This window comes from Heliangelus exortis, chromosome Z (assembly GCF_036169615.1).
Source record: "Heliangelus exortis chromosome Z, bHelExo1.hap1, whole genome shotgun sequence".
Lineage (NCBI taxonomy): Eukaryota > Metazoa > Chordata > Aves > Apodiformes > Trochilidae > Heliangelus > Heliangelus exortis.
The window spans coordinates 41,128,915-41,145,293 of NC_092454.1; the positions used below are offsets into that span (position 1 = coordinate 41,128,915).

Genomic DNA, 16,379 nt, shown 5'->3' on the forward strand with positions numbered 1-16,379 from the left:
TTAAACTCTAAAACAAGATGTAGATTAGTTTTCTGCAGTTATGAACTCCCTTCCTAAAGTACAGTGCATTTCTTTTATTCTTTAAAAGATAATTTCAATGGTTGCACAAAATCATTACTCCTTGGTTTATACAGAACACATGCCTGCATCCTGGCACACCGGCAACGTTGCAAGTAGAGTCTCAAACTGTCATAGTAAAACATACCCAACTGCAACTGATAATGCAATTTGAGGTGATCAAGTGCTAGTAAACTGTGATACTAATAGCAACAATAAATTCATGCACTCCATTAGACATCTTTAATTCCACACAACTTTTCTGAAGCCAAAGGTATGACCTGAACCAAAAACTCCTTTGTATGTGTCTATGTTATTGCAGAATTGTGCAGTTCAAATAAAAAGACTTTCTAGAAAAATATTACCACTGCTTCAGTGAAGCCAACATTTTCTTCTACCTTGTTTAAAGGACACATATACAGGACATTTTAAATGTAATTTCTTAACACATTGGTTTAGAAAAAAAAATTTGGGAAACAAATTACTGCTGCTTTTTTGACCAAGAATAAAGACATTCTTAGCTTAGTTTTTGAAAAGGTGTTTATAGCTGTAAGCTACTATATTAAGTTTCCTATTAAAAATATAACACAGCTTAAAATTACTTTATAAATATTTAATATCATGTGTGTAAAGTTTAAATTATACTTATCTATGTATCACAAACACCAGAAAATGGTAATTTCCTATGACAAACTTCTTTAAATAAGGAGCAAATTTTACTTTAGAAGCTACAATTTATTCTGTTCTTATCATAAGACCTTTATCTTAAGGATATCATTACCTTTTGGAGGTAATAACCTCCAAATAACAGTCCTGAAACAGACAGTCATTTGAAACATTTAAGTACATATTCCACAAGTTGTGTTGTCTAAATGGGTCAATTTCAGTTCCATTTTACTTTCTTCAAGGCCCAAGGCTTTCAAGCAGTGACAAAGTTGTTTGGTTTCCACAAACAATGTGCTGCAGTATTACATATTTCTAAATGTTCACTACAATTTTGTGTCATCTTTTCTTACATAAATACTTTTTAGTATAGTATTTATTAGTTGCTTTGTGATCTGGTTTCAGTTCTTAGCGATTGCTACCTGTGTTTTTAAATAAGCTGAATATTGCCAAAAACGGTGAGAAATTTGTGGCAACCTTTGACCCACAGGGAGTGCAAGGCTGAGAAACTTAATGCAAATAAATTAAGTTTTCCAACAGTAAAGCCTAAAGAAATGTAGTACAAATTGCACTTTGTTAGGAAGCAGTTCCAGCAACAGAAAAGACTCCAGTCTATAAAACAAAATTTACAGCACCAAACTCTGAACAGGGTATCTGCTTCTTATGCTGTATCATTAACAAGAAATAGAAAATTAAATCTCAAAAATGGACTTCAATTATTTAAATTGCCACGGTAAGTATGCTGGCTAAAATGTAGAATCACTAAATAAATGAGAGTAGCCTCTCCAACTAATTTTTTACCATTTATATTTCAATAAAAATCAGTATTTTAAAGACTACTTTATAAGCCTAATAAGCTGAATTCACTGAAATACTAATGTTAGAAAACCAATATAATAAGCTTGGAAGAATTTTTGAAGGCAATCATGAATACAGTTCTTCTTGAAACATTTTATTTATGTGTCTCACATAAATCTAAGAAAACCTCAAATTTTAACTTTAGCAGGTTTTTTTTCTCTTAGCAAGCTTCAGTAACATCTTTGTGAAATTTCTATTTTAATTGATTTAGTGGTATTTTCTATTCTGAATTTTTTAAAACTTAATCATTAGAAATAGATACTTTTCTGAAAATTTAAGCGAATCCTGTATTAAACAGAGTACACATACCTGTCATTAGCTAGATGTTAGTTACGAATAATATTTAAATGTGTCTTAATTACTTTTCTTTGATCAAGTTCCATCTCATAATACTGCCCTTGATGTCTACACACACATGTAAAGTAGGAGGTAACACAGAAGTGACTGCATCAGTTAGTAAACATTTAAACATTTAAACACTTACCATTCACATGAGCAATACTTGTGGTATGCTAACAGTATAACAAGATGTCTGGTATACAACTCAGAGCTAGAAATTAACACCAATAATGAAACAGAATCAAAGTAATAATTACATGAGATAAAATTAATCAAATTCCATAGGCTCCTCTATTGAAAACTATTTAAAATATTTTTGTTCTGTTCTCTTATTATGTAGCACAAGCATAGACATAAGCAAAGAGACTTAAAATTCTAAGAATCTGTTATCAGAAAAAAGGTATCTAAGAACTGCTAAATGCACAAATACTGACTTGTAAATAGAAATTTATTGTAAAGAAAATTCAAATTCTTCATCACATACATTACCAGAATAGTAAACACATAATGAAGAAAGTTTGTCCTTAACAACACCAGTGCTCCACTGACAAGAATTAGATCACATTAAAGAAAGGAATATTTTACCTCTAATGAAAGAAAATGGATATATTCTTGATAATAAAGCCAATAATATAAAACCAATTTTGTCTGACTACAGTTTATTTTCAATAGTAAGAGAAGTTCAAATACCAGAAAAAGTATGTGCTAACATATGCAACACTGATGCATAATTCTGGACAGTGAAAGTCTGAAGAAGATATATTAGTGCTGTTGACTGACTTTTAGTATGTTCCACAGGATGAACTTTCAGCGAGGTACACGAATCTGAACATGCTCAAGAAATCAGTACTTTACAGCAGAAATATAATTGTCATTTAAAACAATTCTTTTTCTAGGAAGTGTTGTTTGACAAAGGCAAGAAGAAAACTATTAGATGCCTACATTGTTTTGGTGTCCTGTTAATTAAGTGAAATCTATCCTATTCTACCGATGCAATCCAGAGATAATGGAATGAGGTAGGAGGTTCTCTTAATGACATTTAACTTCAGAACTTCACAAACAGCCAGGACTCTGGCTAATTAACAAGTCACAGAAATAATGTGCTTTCTTCCCTTGCAGAAACATTTCTGTAAGATATTAAAATCGGTAATGGGAAATTTGGCTGTCATGAAAATGCAGCCAACATTAAGCACTATGATACAAACCTGAAAGGCAGACTCTGCCTTTTCAACCAGAGCAAGACTACATGTCAGCAAAATTTGGGATATTGCTATAGCACAATGGAGGAATTTTAGTCAAGAAAAAGGTTCACACACTACATTCAGGTGATGATGATATATTTCTTATCATAAATTGTCTGCTTTTGCTTCCTACATGCCTTCTCCACCAGCACTGGTAAATATCTGACTGAGCTTGTTACAAATCATATAAATGATTAACCTGATATATTCTGCAAAACATCAGGCTGAACAAATATTCACTTATACTCCAGTAAATTCTCCAAATAATCATGACAAGCACATTCGTTCAAATACACTGGGAACAGGAAGAGTATCAGAGTGCCTATAAGGCTGACACAGGATAATGATGGAAACATAACAGAAAACCAGCAGAAGCCCATATTTATTTGCACCCCTCTTTGCTACTGAGTAATTTAGGACTGCTTCACATTTCTATCTCATTTCACATGAAACATACTGGTTAACATACTTCAAGTTAGATGCCACTAGAAGGAGCCATAGAGTAAATCAACAAAAGAAATAGTATCAATTCCACACTGGATGCGATTCAGTTAAAACATTCAGAAGACATCAAGTATAAGTTTGAATCACTAACTGTAGATTGTCTCTAGCTTCTAAAAGAGTTCTAACTTCAGAAATTCCTGAAGTTCTTTTGAGTAAACAAAATCGATCCAAATGAAACTGTCTACTTGGATTTAAAATGGCTTTCAGCAAAACTCCACAGGAGGAGCTCTTAAGAAAATCCAATCGCTGTTTTTTAAGGGGAGAAAAAAAATTAGAGTTTAAAATTTAGAGTTTAAAAATTGCTTTAATTATGAGACAAAGTAATTGAAAAAAATGCTTAGTTTACTCGGTGGGAAAGAGTAATCTCTGTCTGGTGTTCCAAACGATAAAAAAAATATAAAAAAACAGGAAGCTAGTAGAGTAACAAGACTTTCTAAAACTACTAATCTACTCAGGATAATAAAGACAAAAGCCAATGTCAAATATTTACACCAAGTCCACATCTGATAGAGCACAACTGTATAATAAATGGTTGCATAATATCCAGGTTGAAAAATGGAAGAATGCACTCTAACATCACCTAACAAAGACAACAAAGTTTGCCTTAAGCTCAGGAAACATAGTGCAGAGATACCATAAAACAAAATATAATCCAGAGATACCACAAAAGCTTTTAGGAGAAAAAAATTAAGTAATCAGACCAAAATAACTGTGAAAAATATATTTAGAGCAATACAAGATGATGAAAGCAGAACTATGCACTCAAAAATAAAGTCTGAACTTTCAAAAACTACGATCCAAAGCCGTGTTCAGAGCAGAGACAGTGTGAGACTAATTTTAGATTCATAACATGTTGAAAAATCCACCAAAATCTTCTAAAAGAAAAAAAAAATATTAGATTCAGAAAAAGGTTAAGAATGTATCAAGGGGTAAGCACTCCACAAGAAGGACACAAAAGAAAGTATTTTATCATCTGTGAAACAAAATTCGCATATCAGAAAATTAAAGAGAACTTTAAAAGTCATACAAAATGTGCATTAAGAATTTTAAGATAAACATTTCAGTAATAATCTGGATGAAGTTAGAACACTGACTCTGGAATGACCACCATGATCATATCCAGAAAATAATATACTCTGTGATATTTCTGTTTTACAGAAGATTGCTACTTATATAAACTTTAAGGAATAAAAACACTGGGTTTTTTTAATATTCAAGCTCCCTTGAGCTCATTAATATAAGCCTTCATTAGAGATCTACCTCATCTACCCATGAACAGCAAAGTTTAGCATTTAACATCACCTTACCTGTCTTCCCTTCTCTGCTTAACTAACAGAAAGAGTGCTAGTAAAACTGAAATACCTAGGTACAAATCTAGGGAAGAAACTAAGCTAAAAAATTTACTAACTGTTGTGAGAAGACAATTTCAAAACACTTCAAATTCACTTCCAGCCATAAATTGGCCTCTGGAAAATGTATGGGGCATATATGCAAGATCTGGCACACTTGTAAAGAGAGAGGCCTGACAGTGAGAGTGATGGATTTATTATAATAGTTCCAAATGGCACATTAAACCTTAGAAATTCTTAGACAGATAATTCTCCTCATTGTAGTATTTTCATCTATCATCTAAAGTTTAGTTACATGGTCAGGAACAATGAAAAAAACCAGAACCAATACACTTCACTTTCACAGGGAAAATGCAGAAACTTCACGATCTTTTCTAGGAATTTTTTTCCAGAAGCACAGTTACTTTGGTTTTACTCTTATTTTTGGTGTCTTTCCTAGATATTATAAAGAAGAGTCTTGTAGAATACACCATTATTCAGGTTTCTTCCCAGGACAGATTTAATTGTGAAGTACTTTCTATTAGCCACAGCAGAAATAGCTGCACTGCTGCAGCAGAATAGTTGCCTAGTTTTTCTTTCTAAGGAAACTGCAGGGGTTTATTGTAACTGTCTGGTATAAAAGCTTAATTCAAAACAAGAGGAAACAATTTTCATTATTCTACTAGTTAACTCACCTGTATCTCATATTTTGGAGAATTATGATGTACTCTACTTAAAGCACTATGAGCTTGCTGAAGTTGCTCTTCTAACTGACAAATTCTTTGATCTTTTCCAAGTAGCTGATCCTGAAGAGAGGAACAGCTTCGTTGCAGTTGAATTTCGCTTTTTTTAACAGTTTCAAAACAAGAAGTTAATTCATTATAAAGCTATGAGAGGGGAGAAGAGATAAAACAGGATTAAAAACAACTTAAATGCAGATGGCCACATAAATATGAGAAAGTACACTTTAAGAAGCTTATACATGAAGATCACTCTTTGTTTTGATAATTTTTTCACACTTTGTGTCCTCTTGCCTCCTGTCACACACTATGCATTTTAAAACACAGATTGTAAAAAAGCAACACTTTTGAAAATAAATGGACACCTAAATGTAAGAATTCATTTTCTACCGGAACAGTTTATATAAAAAGAAAATACAAAATTTAAAAAAATATATCCCATATTAATAATAGGGAGAAAAAATTGAAACATCTGTCATAAGAGTGAAACACCATTCTTTTCTTTTTAGAGTATTTTGGTTGTTTAAAATGTAAATTTTTAATATACCTTAGATAGCAATATAATGCCTATTGTATTTGGAAATATGGTTGTTTAAATAATTATTTTGTGGAAATTTTTTTGACAATAACTATTAAACCCAGAGATTATATTACTTTCTTACCTTGCTGTTGTACCATTGTTCATGCAGAAAATAAGAGTATTTTATATATTCTGCAGTTGCTTTAGGAGAGAGTCCATGCATACACAGAATTACAAAGATTTCATCTAAGTAATAACTACAATATATGCCATCTAACTGACCAAAAGAACTTACTTAAGAATAAGAGGACATAAAAAGCACCCCATCCCTCCATTTTTCAATCCCTCCCCTTCTTTTTCAATAAAAACACCTGAAAACTATTTTAAACAAAATTGGCATTTCATTTAGAAAAAAAACAACTTCTCTACAAGTACTTCCACGGCTGACAATTTTCTTCAGAAAATTTCTATCATTCCATTAAAAATAAACTAACAAAAATCAGAATTTCCAAATCTATTAATTTGAACACAAAGAACTCAGGCACATCATAAAAAGTGTAAAAATTTTATTTTACTCTTCATTTTACTCGTTGTCCTGTCAGCTTCACTTCAAGAATACATTTGGTTCTCCTTTTCATCAGCCTACATTGCTTAGATATTAAAGGCTTTGAAAAATAATCACAGCTTTTATATTTGGAAAGGGTCTACCTCACACTTTGTAAGGAATTTGGAAACAATAATCTTCCTTCCCTTCTTTATTCCTGTCATCTTCTATTTCCATGGGCTCTCAAAATCCACTTAGGACAAAGTGAATTCCTTCTCTGCTATTCCCAAAGCATGTATCATATCTCACAGGGAAAATTAATTCAAAATCAAATAGATTAATGTTTTGAATTAAACTTAAACTTTCACACTGAAATTTCTCTGCCTACTGATCCTCTCTTGTATACCTAAGAAAGCGTACATCATCTCAAAACGCAATTATGGAAATACTAAGTATATGACAAGAACAAAAACAGATCATTTATCAAAACTATGCACTTTTTAGAAAATGGCCTTCCAAATGAATGAACATCAAGACAAACTTCTAGCTACAACTATATAGCTGGATAATACTGGTATGACATATTGATGCTTTTATGACTAACAGCACTTAAGTGGTCATAATTATTGTATCTGAAAGTTAACATCCTACTAAGATGAATGGAGAACATCAAAATATAATTTTTTTTCTAGCTGGCAGCCACATTCCCTTATGTAGCTAGTGGGTATTTTTGGTAGTCAGCATTTATCACGACAAGACAAATAGTGTGTCTTTTTACTTGCAGAAACTTTTCCAACCTTTTCTGCTTTGAAAACAGTAATAACAAAACACATCTATTTAAAGTATTAAAACTTGCTAGAACTGAGTGGAAAAACTACATTTCACATAATTCCTCTTTCTTTGAGGCTTATATAGTGTTTTAAACAACATCAGTGCTGTAGTTTATGCGATACAAATTATTTTCTTTAAGGCATTTAACATCAGGAAATTTTAAAATGAGAATTATCTGTGAAAAAAGAAGTAATTTTATTTACAGTCCACATATAACTAGAACAGCTTCCAAACTTCCATTTGGCTCCCTATCTTTTCTTTTATGGCCAAGCACTGCTTTGTGTATTAAATACATGCTTAATGTTTATATTGGATTATCAGGGGGGCATCTGACCCTGGGTTAGAAGTCATCACATTTAATTGCACTGCAGTAAGCACAGTCGAGAACATAGAGAACTGCACAACAGTGAAACAGGCTTACCATTAATAAAGATACAGAAAACCAGGTGTTGAGAGACAAGATATAAAATGGAGATCAGACCACTGAAGGTGTAACATTGAGTAGAAAACCCAAGAAAGGCCAAAATACTGTAAATTATTTATCTCAGAACTATCATGATTCATAGAAAAGAGTGAAAACTTGGAAATCTTGACTGTACATAGGTATTTACCTTACATGAATGTAAGGTGAGGTTTACCCAGAAAACTGCTCAGTCCCCAAGATGAGATTAAAAAATAGGTTTAAAAGAAATAAAAATTTTCTAATCATTATTATTTATCCTGTTTATGAAGGTGATATTTTAAAAAAAATCATTTTTAAGAGGCAAAAAAAATTCTTGTATTTCAAGAATCTCTTTCTAGTACTTCAGAGCTTTCCATCTCCTGAAACATGACATACACTGCTATGGGTGAAGACTAAAGCTGGGACTTCTGGGAGGACCTGAAGATATTACTCTGAAGAGTGCCCACATGATAGAAAATAATAAACAGCCTGATAATGGTAAAGTGCTAACATACACTAAATATGCGTGATGGCAAAACTAAGCTGGGTCAGACCAAGGAAAGCAGATGAATTCCAGAAAAAGCTAGTAAAACTAAAAAATTAAACCATGCTATTCAATTGTATGTTAGCCAGAGTCATAGTGCAAATGGAAAAAACTGTGGAAGGAAAGAGTTGACATAAATGACCAACACTAATATCATTAGTTAGTGTTTTATAATTTATAGTGCAGTGTACAGGGTTTATTTTGAACTAGGTTTAGACTGCTCATATGTATGCCAGTTAACAGCTGTGATGTATTTGCCAGCTCCAAAATTTCCAGTTCCATGGTCCAAAAGGCATAATCCAAAATACTCTCTCTCATAGACTCTTCTATGTTATCAAGTAAAGCACAGCAAGTGGGGACATTCAAGAGATTTCCTTCCAAGTATACTACTGCAAGGAAAAAGCACTAATGTTGAGCCATCCATTAAAATGAAACACTAGGAAATAAATAAACTAGGTGGAAGAGAAACACCCTCCTACATTAAATGTTTTCTCAAAACAGTGTATTACAAACGTATAGTAATATTGAATACATAGTAATGACACAAGTGAGAAAAAAAAATAAGTCTAAATAAGACACAATAAAATTATAATGGAAATGATTAGGGCACCATAACAGAAATCCATGTTACAAGATCATGCTTTTTATAAGTATTTGAAAGAACGAGGGCAGAAATCAGTTTGAAAAGTTCTAGGGTGAACAGAAGATGCAGTGCAGCCAAGCTATATGCAGTACTTTCACGGTGTTTAGTTTTAAAATAGAAAAGTATAGTGATCTTGTAAAATGAAAGACCACAAAGCTTACCTATAATAAAAGAGAAATTATCAGACACATGTGAGGGGCTAAGAAGAAAAACAAAAGAAAGTACAGAATGGATATAAGTGTAAGTAGCATGAGACAAAATGCAAGAAGAATTACTCATAAAAGCCAAAGTGTGCTTTCCTCAACTTTCTGGAACTATATAATTGCAATTAACATGGTATTTTGGAAATTATTTAAAATGTGCATATATAAATACATACAAATATATACACATAAAACTTTATCAACATACTTTCTCGACAGTAACAGAAGAGAGCACAAAAGGTCATTTCAGTCTTTTGATTACTGTTGCTACTGCAAAAATTCAAACTGATGAGTCTTCAATTAATCCAGTATTTTCCATTTCCTGCATGATTCCTCCTGCCCTCCCAGTATTCACCTGTCCAATCAGTTTTGTGCAATTTTTGTGTTGGTTTTTTTTACTGTATAAAAATTTGGACTCATTTATCTCAGAAAGACTGTTTATCAGGAAAAACTGCAAAATACTAGCAAACCCTACGTATATTCCTTCCCTATATATAGTATACTGTCTGAGAACATTCAGCAGGTTTGTGAAGAGCAGTCTTAGTAAATACCAAAAAATGTTTATAATCCATATTGTAAACAGTATTGTTTAAAATCCTCCTTTATTGTTTAAAATTATGGGACTAGTCTTATTATATACAAAATTCAGATGAATGTAATTTTTTTAATTTTAACTCAGATTAAAAATTAGCATTATTCACATATTTAAATAAGCTTAATCTTAAGATTTTTCCTTTTTCTTCCTTTAACTCCTGCACTGTCTTGCCCTATTGCATCATTTGTTTCATCTACAACTCTCTTGTGGTAAAAAAACCCCATGGTATCCTTGCCAGAGACATTAGGACAATGGTGATCAAATTAACAACAGAATTACAATTGTAGATTATTTACCACCTTTTTTTTCTCAAAACACTCAAGCATATTGCAGACACTGATCTACACCCCTGCACACAGGAACTATAGCATACTACGAGTATCAGTACAAAACCTGTGATGCATTAATATCCTCACCAATGAGTACAGTTTAACTCTGAAAGAACCAGACCCTATTGAGATTTTTTTTCATCTTTAATCTATGGACATATCTGAAGCCAAAATCTACTAGCTAGCATGTGATCAACTGTACTGCTGTTTGCTATACAAGAAATAGACTAACCTAATTAACACACTTCCCAACAACAGAAAGCAGTATTGGACCTTGACCTAAAGCATGAGATAACCTTTGGTAAAGATCTGAATGGATCAAAGTGCACTACTTTGATGAAGACTCACTGATGTGGGGTTCAGAATTTTTGACAGGAGAGTTAGTTTCTCTCAGCCCTTATCATGTATGAAAAAACTTAGGTTTTCATTTCAATTTGAGAGAGAACCTGCATTTACATATGTGTACGATTTTAGTTTTTATATTGTGAATTTGTGAATTTAATGCTGCTTACGTAAAAATTACTTATTAATGATTTTTAACTATGCTTAAAAGCTGCTGCAGTCTCTTACTGGTAAAATTTAACCTTAGGATAGTGAAGCCAGTAAATTTCCATTCTGATTACAATTTCTCATGCTTGAAGGAAAGCAACCTATCTCCACACACCAACACAACGAAAAGGACTATCACAGGCAACAAACTGCAGGCACAAAATTAACCACAACATCTGAAAATTTATCTGATACTACCCTCTTTTTTTCTACTTCCTGGTGTACTTGATGCAGACTTCTGGAAAGCCTCAGCATTGAAATATCTTACTGTGTTTTTTAATTAAGCCAAAAAAATCTTACTAGTGACCCATGCTTTTCTTATCAGAGGCATATACCCTACTGCTATTCTGTATTTGACAGATGAGTTACAGGACATGAACTGCAATTTCCTGTTAAATGACAAATACTGGTATCTCACCTTCACCAAAAGGGTCTTCCACTGTTATTTTTTTAATCAGGATGATTAACAAGGAACCTAAAGACATGCATCAGATCAAGGGAAAGTACTACATTATAAGAACAAAGGCCCTAAATTATGATAAGCTGGCATAAGAGTTCAGAATCTCTTCTCGTCTTATCCAGAGTATTGACTGAAGTCACTCCACCTTGAAATTGTTGGTGATGATAAATCTATTGAGTTCCATTAATTCCAGCACAGGAATCAAGTCCCTAGAGCATTTGTGACCACTAAAACAGAAGCTATACATTTTAGAAACATATTACTTGTCCTGAGAATGAGAACTACAAATACAATACGAAATAGATACCAATTTGTTTCCATGAATGTTCTCACATAAAGAAGTAGAAACAACACCCTAAAAATTTGTACTTAAGCACACAAAAAGTAGTACTATATCAAGTCAGTGCAATTTGATAAAGCAGGTTACAGATCTTCACATGTGTATGCTGTCCACCACAACTAGACTTGCAAGAGAATTTGTGGTCCTCAGTGGATTTACATATAATCCAGTACAAGTTCATGAATTTGGATCTGGCTTATCAGATACGTTTTTCTTTTATTTAGCCTACTGTTCCATTCTATACAATAGTACCAGCATAGAGAACTGATTTCCTAAATAGCAAACTGTTAAGATGAACTTGGAATATTTGAGCTATACTCTAAATAGCAAACTGTTAAGATGAACTTGGAATATTTGAGCTATACTCAGGCATGTACACGCTGCCTGTGTGACCACCAACAGAGGTCATTGATCTTACTGTAAGGGACAATATATCATAGGATGTACACACAGATAGGCTCAATGCCATTTGGAGAAGTAGGGAAGTATTCCTCTGTGAGTATGTGTATGGAATAGCTGACACATCCTTATCTAGCTGTTACACTCTGCATATTATTAATTGCATGGAAGACAAACAGAACGCACATCTGTCTACAATAGTTTGCCCTCTTCATTCAGGGAAAAAAAGGCATATATATTATTTTTATAGATTCCAAGTTTTCCAAAGGCCTGCTTTGGAAGGCAGTGACTTCAGTAGGAAGTTTGAGCTTTGGAAAATGCATATTACTTTGAAGCAATTACAGTTGGGTATTTTATACAGTTTTTCTAATCAGAAATATAGAACAGAATTGTCATGATAAATGATCTCCTTTTCTTCTCTGAAGTTCTGTCAACTCAATTTACCACACATTACATCTATTCCACTCTGAATTTGGGAAATTAAAAAAGAAAGCTTTTATTTTTTAAAACTGGTTTCTAATATATACAACTTTTTTAACATATTTTTTATATTAAAAATTCCATGTACATTAGATATTCTGATGTTTGGAAAAAAAGACAGCTTATCAGCTGCACAGTGTAATTTGTCAGAATGCTTGAGCTGGCTTTTGCTGATTTGAGAGGGAAATGTTACTCATCTTTATTGGAAAAATACTGAATTGAACAACTTCAAAGCATCAAATTTTACAGTCATCTGTGAGTTGATGTAGTTGGGAGCTATCAAAAAAACTTTAGGAGACATACTGCTATTGTTGTTGCATGAACAGCTAAGTAGAAGTTTTAAGTCCTGCTGAGAAAGATCAAGAACTGCAAACTATCTTTCTGAAGCTATACTGAAATTTAAACCAGGCTCAGTTCAGATGTGGCTTGCCCCTAGAACTATATAAGTATACCCATCCATCTCCCATAACACATAATTAACTTATCATGGAGGAACTTTCAATTTTTCTTGCCCCAGGTAGGTAGATTACACCCCAGATGTTCTGAACAAATTTGATGGAAGTCTACTTCAAGCTTGTCTGGGCTACTATTGCAGTGAATAAAAGACTTAATGGATATTGTTATTGCAGATAGTGATAAACTTGTGCAAAGTTAATTACACAAGAATGTGCTGGGCAATATGCACTGTAAAATGTTAACCAAGCAAACTTCTAGAAACCTAGTACTGATTCTGTCTTGACTTAGGCCATCTTCACAATTTTATCATAAAATGCAAGCTATGAGTAACACAGAAAGGTAAACACCCATTTCTTTAAAAAAAGCACAGCACATAACTTGAGAAAACAGTTCTATGATTAGCAGAAGTTACGTAACAGTTTTATATCCAACTTTATCCTTGTCTTTTCTCACTGTTTCCTAAAAATGAAACATATCTTCTGCATTTCTTACAGACTGAAAACCACATCCATATAATTTGCTAATCTCAAAATGAGAAGTTCTGAGTCTTGCACATACGACAGCTCTTCAGAGTTAAACCTGTTTTGTAAATGTATATATAGCTAAATGTTTTTAGTTAGTTAGTTAACTAAAAAGCTATTGTGGCAACAATTTTTTGCAGTTAATTTTGATAGACCAGTTGTTTGCATCTTATAATGGTATAATTGTTTGAGATTTGCACAAATACATTATTTACAAGTGAAATGAACTTTTAAATTAACAAACAAAAAACGAAACAAAAAAGCCCAACCAACCAACCAACCAACCAAACAAACAAAACATTAAAAAAAAGGAGGATTTAATAACTGTGCTCTAGGAAATGAAGAAAACAGAGAATGTAAAATTACATACAGAAATTTATATGCTAGGGAATCCACTCCTTTTTCCTCCAGATGTAACAAAAAAATTTTAAGGCTAATCAGTTCAATATAAGCTAGGGGCTATATAATCTGGCATGTAATTAGGCCAATAAACTCTGTTACTCTGCCAACCATATTTTGGTAACAATAAAGATCCAGAGATCTAAAGTATGTAAAAGTACACAGTGCTTTGATTACTCTGTCCATTGATATTGTACAGATGGATATTAAAATGAAGCCTCTGATCATATAGCGAATTACGTACTTTTTGATATGATGACATTTCAGCTGTATGAGCATCCTCTTGGTCCTTCAGTACTTTTTGTGTATCAACATTGAGAGCCTGAAGCTGCTTTATAAGCTCATCTTGCTGTGCTGTATGCTCAATGTTTTGTCTGTAAAGATTCTGCAGCTCCTGTAACTCCTTCCTGTGCAAAACCAGCCATAAAGAGGAATTAGGAAAAACAACAATACTGACCTCTGTTAAACAATTGTGCTAAAATTATGTACTGCAGATAACGAGCTTCCTATTTCCATTTATTTTTCTGTCAATTGCTTTTTAAGCACTAGAAGTTACACATAAAATATTTATCACATAATTTTGTGACATATCTACTAAACAGTTAATTCCAAAATGGAATGCCTTTTAATTTTCCTCTAATGCTCTAACTGCTCTAAAATAAATAGATTTTCACTACTGAATCAACACTTTCTAATCAATATTCAGTTAACTCTTTAGCACTAACTGTTAAAATGTAAAATATTTAGAACACGACCTGTAAAATAAGTTCTATTTTTTTAACTACAACCATCAGAAAAAAAGATAACAATTTGCTTAACTTTCAGACTATATTTAAAGCAACTCTTCACTGAAGTGCTTCTGCTCCTTACACACTCGAAGTATGTCTTCTGATAAATTACTTTTTGTGTGCAGGTACAGCACACTGCAACAACTACAAGCTAAGTAAGTACACTTTGGTGTGCATTAGATAATATAACAACAAAAGCTCTATGAGCACATTAGTAGGAATTGTGTTTTAACTGTAGGATAGCTCTAGTATAATCAGTCACCTTAAAAAATTTACTGTACTGCAGGTAGATCTAATAAATTAAGGTGGAAACCAAAATCATTAATTCATTATAAACAGTGATTAAAACTTGGAATATTTGCTGTAACAAAAGTTCCAATTTTGCTGTTAAAGTTCCAATTACTCCATTAATACCTTTCAATGTATTTTCTACTTAATTCCATGTTTAATTCACAAGCACATTTCACATTAGTGTGGCATCCAGATACTGAAATACAAGTTTATCACTCCAACTAGCTTTTTTACTTCCTCAAAAAAAATTTCTTGGTGTCCTCCAATGCCTATGTGACTTCTCTGTTCCTGGAATTGTCATTAGCAACAGGAGTTATCATTACATTTTCAAAATACTGCTGGAGTTGTCTAGTCAAAGACTACCATACAGAAGGTAAGCAGCAATACTTACTTCGTTGTCTTTTCCTGAGAAACCACAGAATGAAAAAGAAACCACTTCAAGAGAACTTTCAAAAATATATTTCTTGAGACCTATGCCACTTCTTAATATCTTGATTATTTGCTAACCATACATCTGAATAGTTATAAAAACTAAAAATACATGTGCCACAATAGTGCAGTCAGACAACATGTTAAAAATGTATGGTTTCAAAAAGCCTGTTAACAGGCCTGTACAGGAGAACACTTAAGGACATGTTTATTTAACAGTATTTAAGTTATGCTGTTCTCAATTAGATGAAAGCCAGGTCCTTAAAACTAACAAGAGCAGAGATGCATTAGGAACTCTTTACGAAACAAAACCAATGTACAGCTGCAGTTGTACTTCATATGCACTAATTTAATACTGCCCACAAGCACAGCAGCAGAAATAAGGACACAGTGATATATGAGCACTTTGACAGACTTCCAAACAGGCATTTGTTTCATTTCCCTGCCTGTAAATATACAGTAGAAAAATAAACCATCCTTGCACTGCAGCTAAAACAGGGATTACATTAATTTTGCAGACTTCTCAATCAGATCTTCATTTTGTTATGTAAAGGAAAAACATAGAATAATATTTAATCCTCAGAAACTGCTGGAAATTTTGGTAGTAACTGCTCTCAAGACTTCTCTGCTATACTGATGCTCTCTAATTTGCACACAAATATCAATGCAGTTATCTGTCCATGTCACCTGAGAATGCACAGTATTAAGTGTTCTTTAATGGTCTGTCCACAAAGTGTATTAAGGTCAATGGCAATCTTTTTGTTGACTTTATCAGGCTTTGACTCATACCTTAAAGAGGAAGGGATGGGGAAGCTACACCTAGCAGCCATCTAAAAACTACAGCACAGGCAGAACACATTAACAGGTTTACTCATGTTAAATTCAA

At 32.8% G+C, this 16,379-nt stretch overlaps 1 protein-coding gene across 2 annotated transcripts in view; it reads right to left on the reverse strand.

The window, feature by feature from the left end:
* CNTLN (centlein) overlaps nt 1-16,379 on the reverse strand; it is a 187,485-nt gene that overhangs the window by 112,726 nt on the left and 58,380 nt on the right. For both annotated transcript variants that reach the window (XM_071730388.1, XM_071730387.1), the window contains exons 8-9: nt 14,230-14,392; nt 5,686-5,877 (exon numbers count right to left, since the gene is read on the reverse strand). In XM_071730388.1, coding sequence (XP_071586489.1) covers nt 5,686-5,877; nt 14,230-14,392 — 355 coding nt within the window. The remainder of the gene's footprint in view (nt 1-5,685; nt 5,878-14,229; nt 14,393-16,379) is intronic.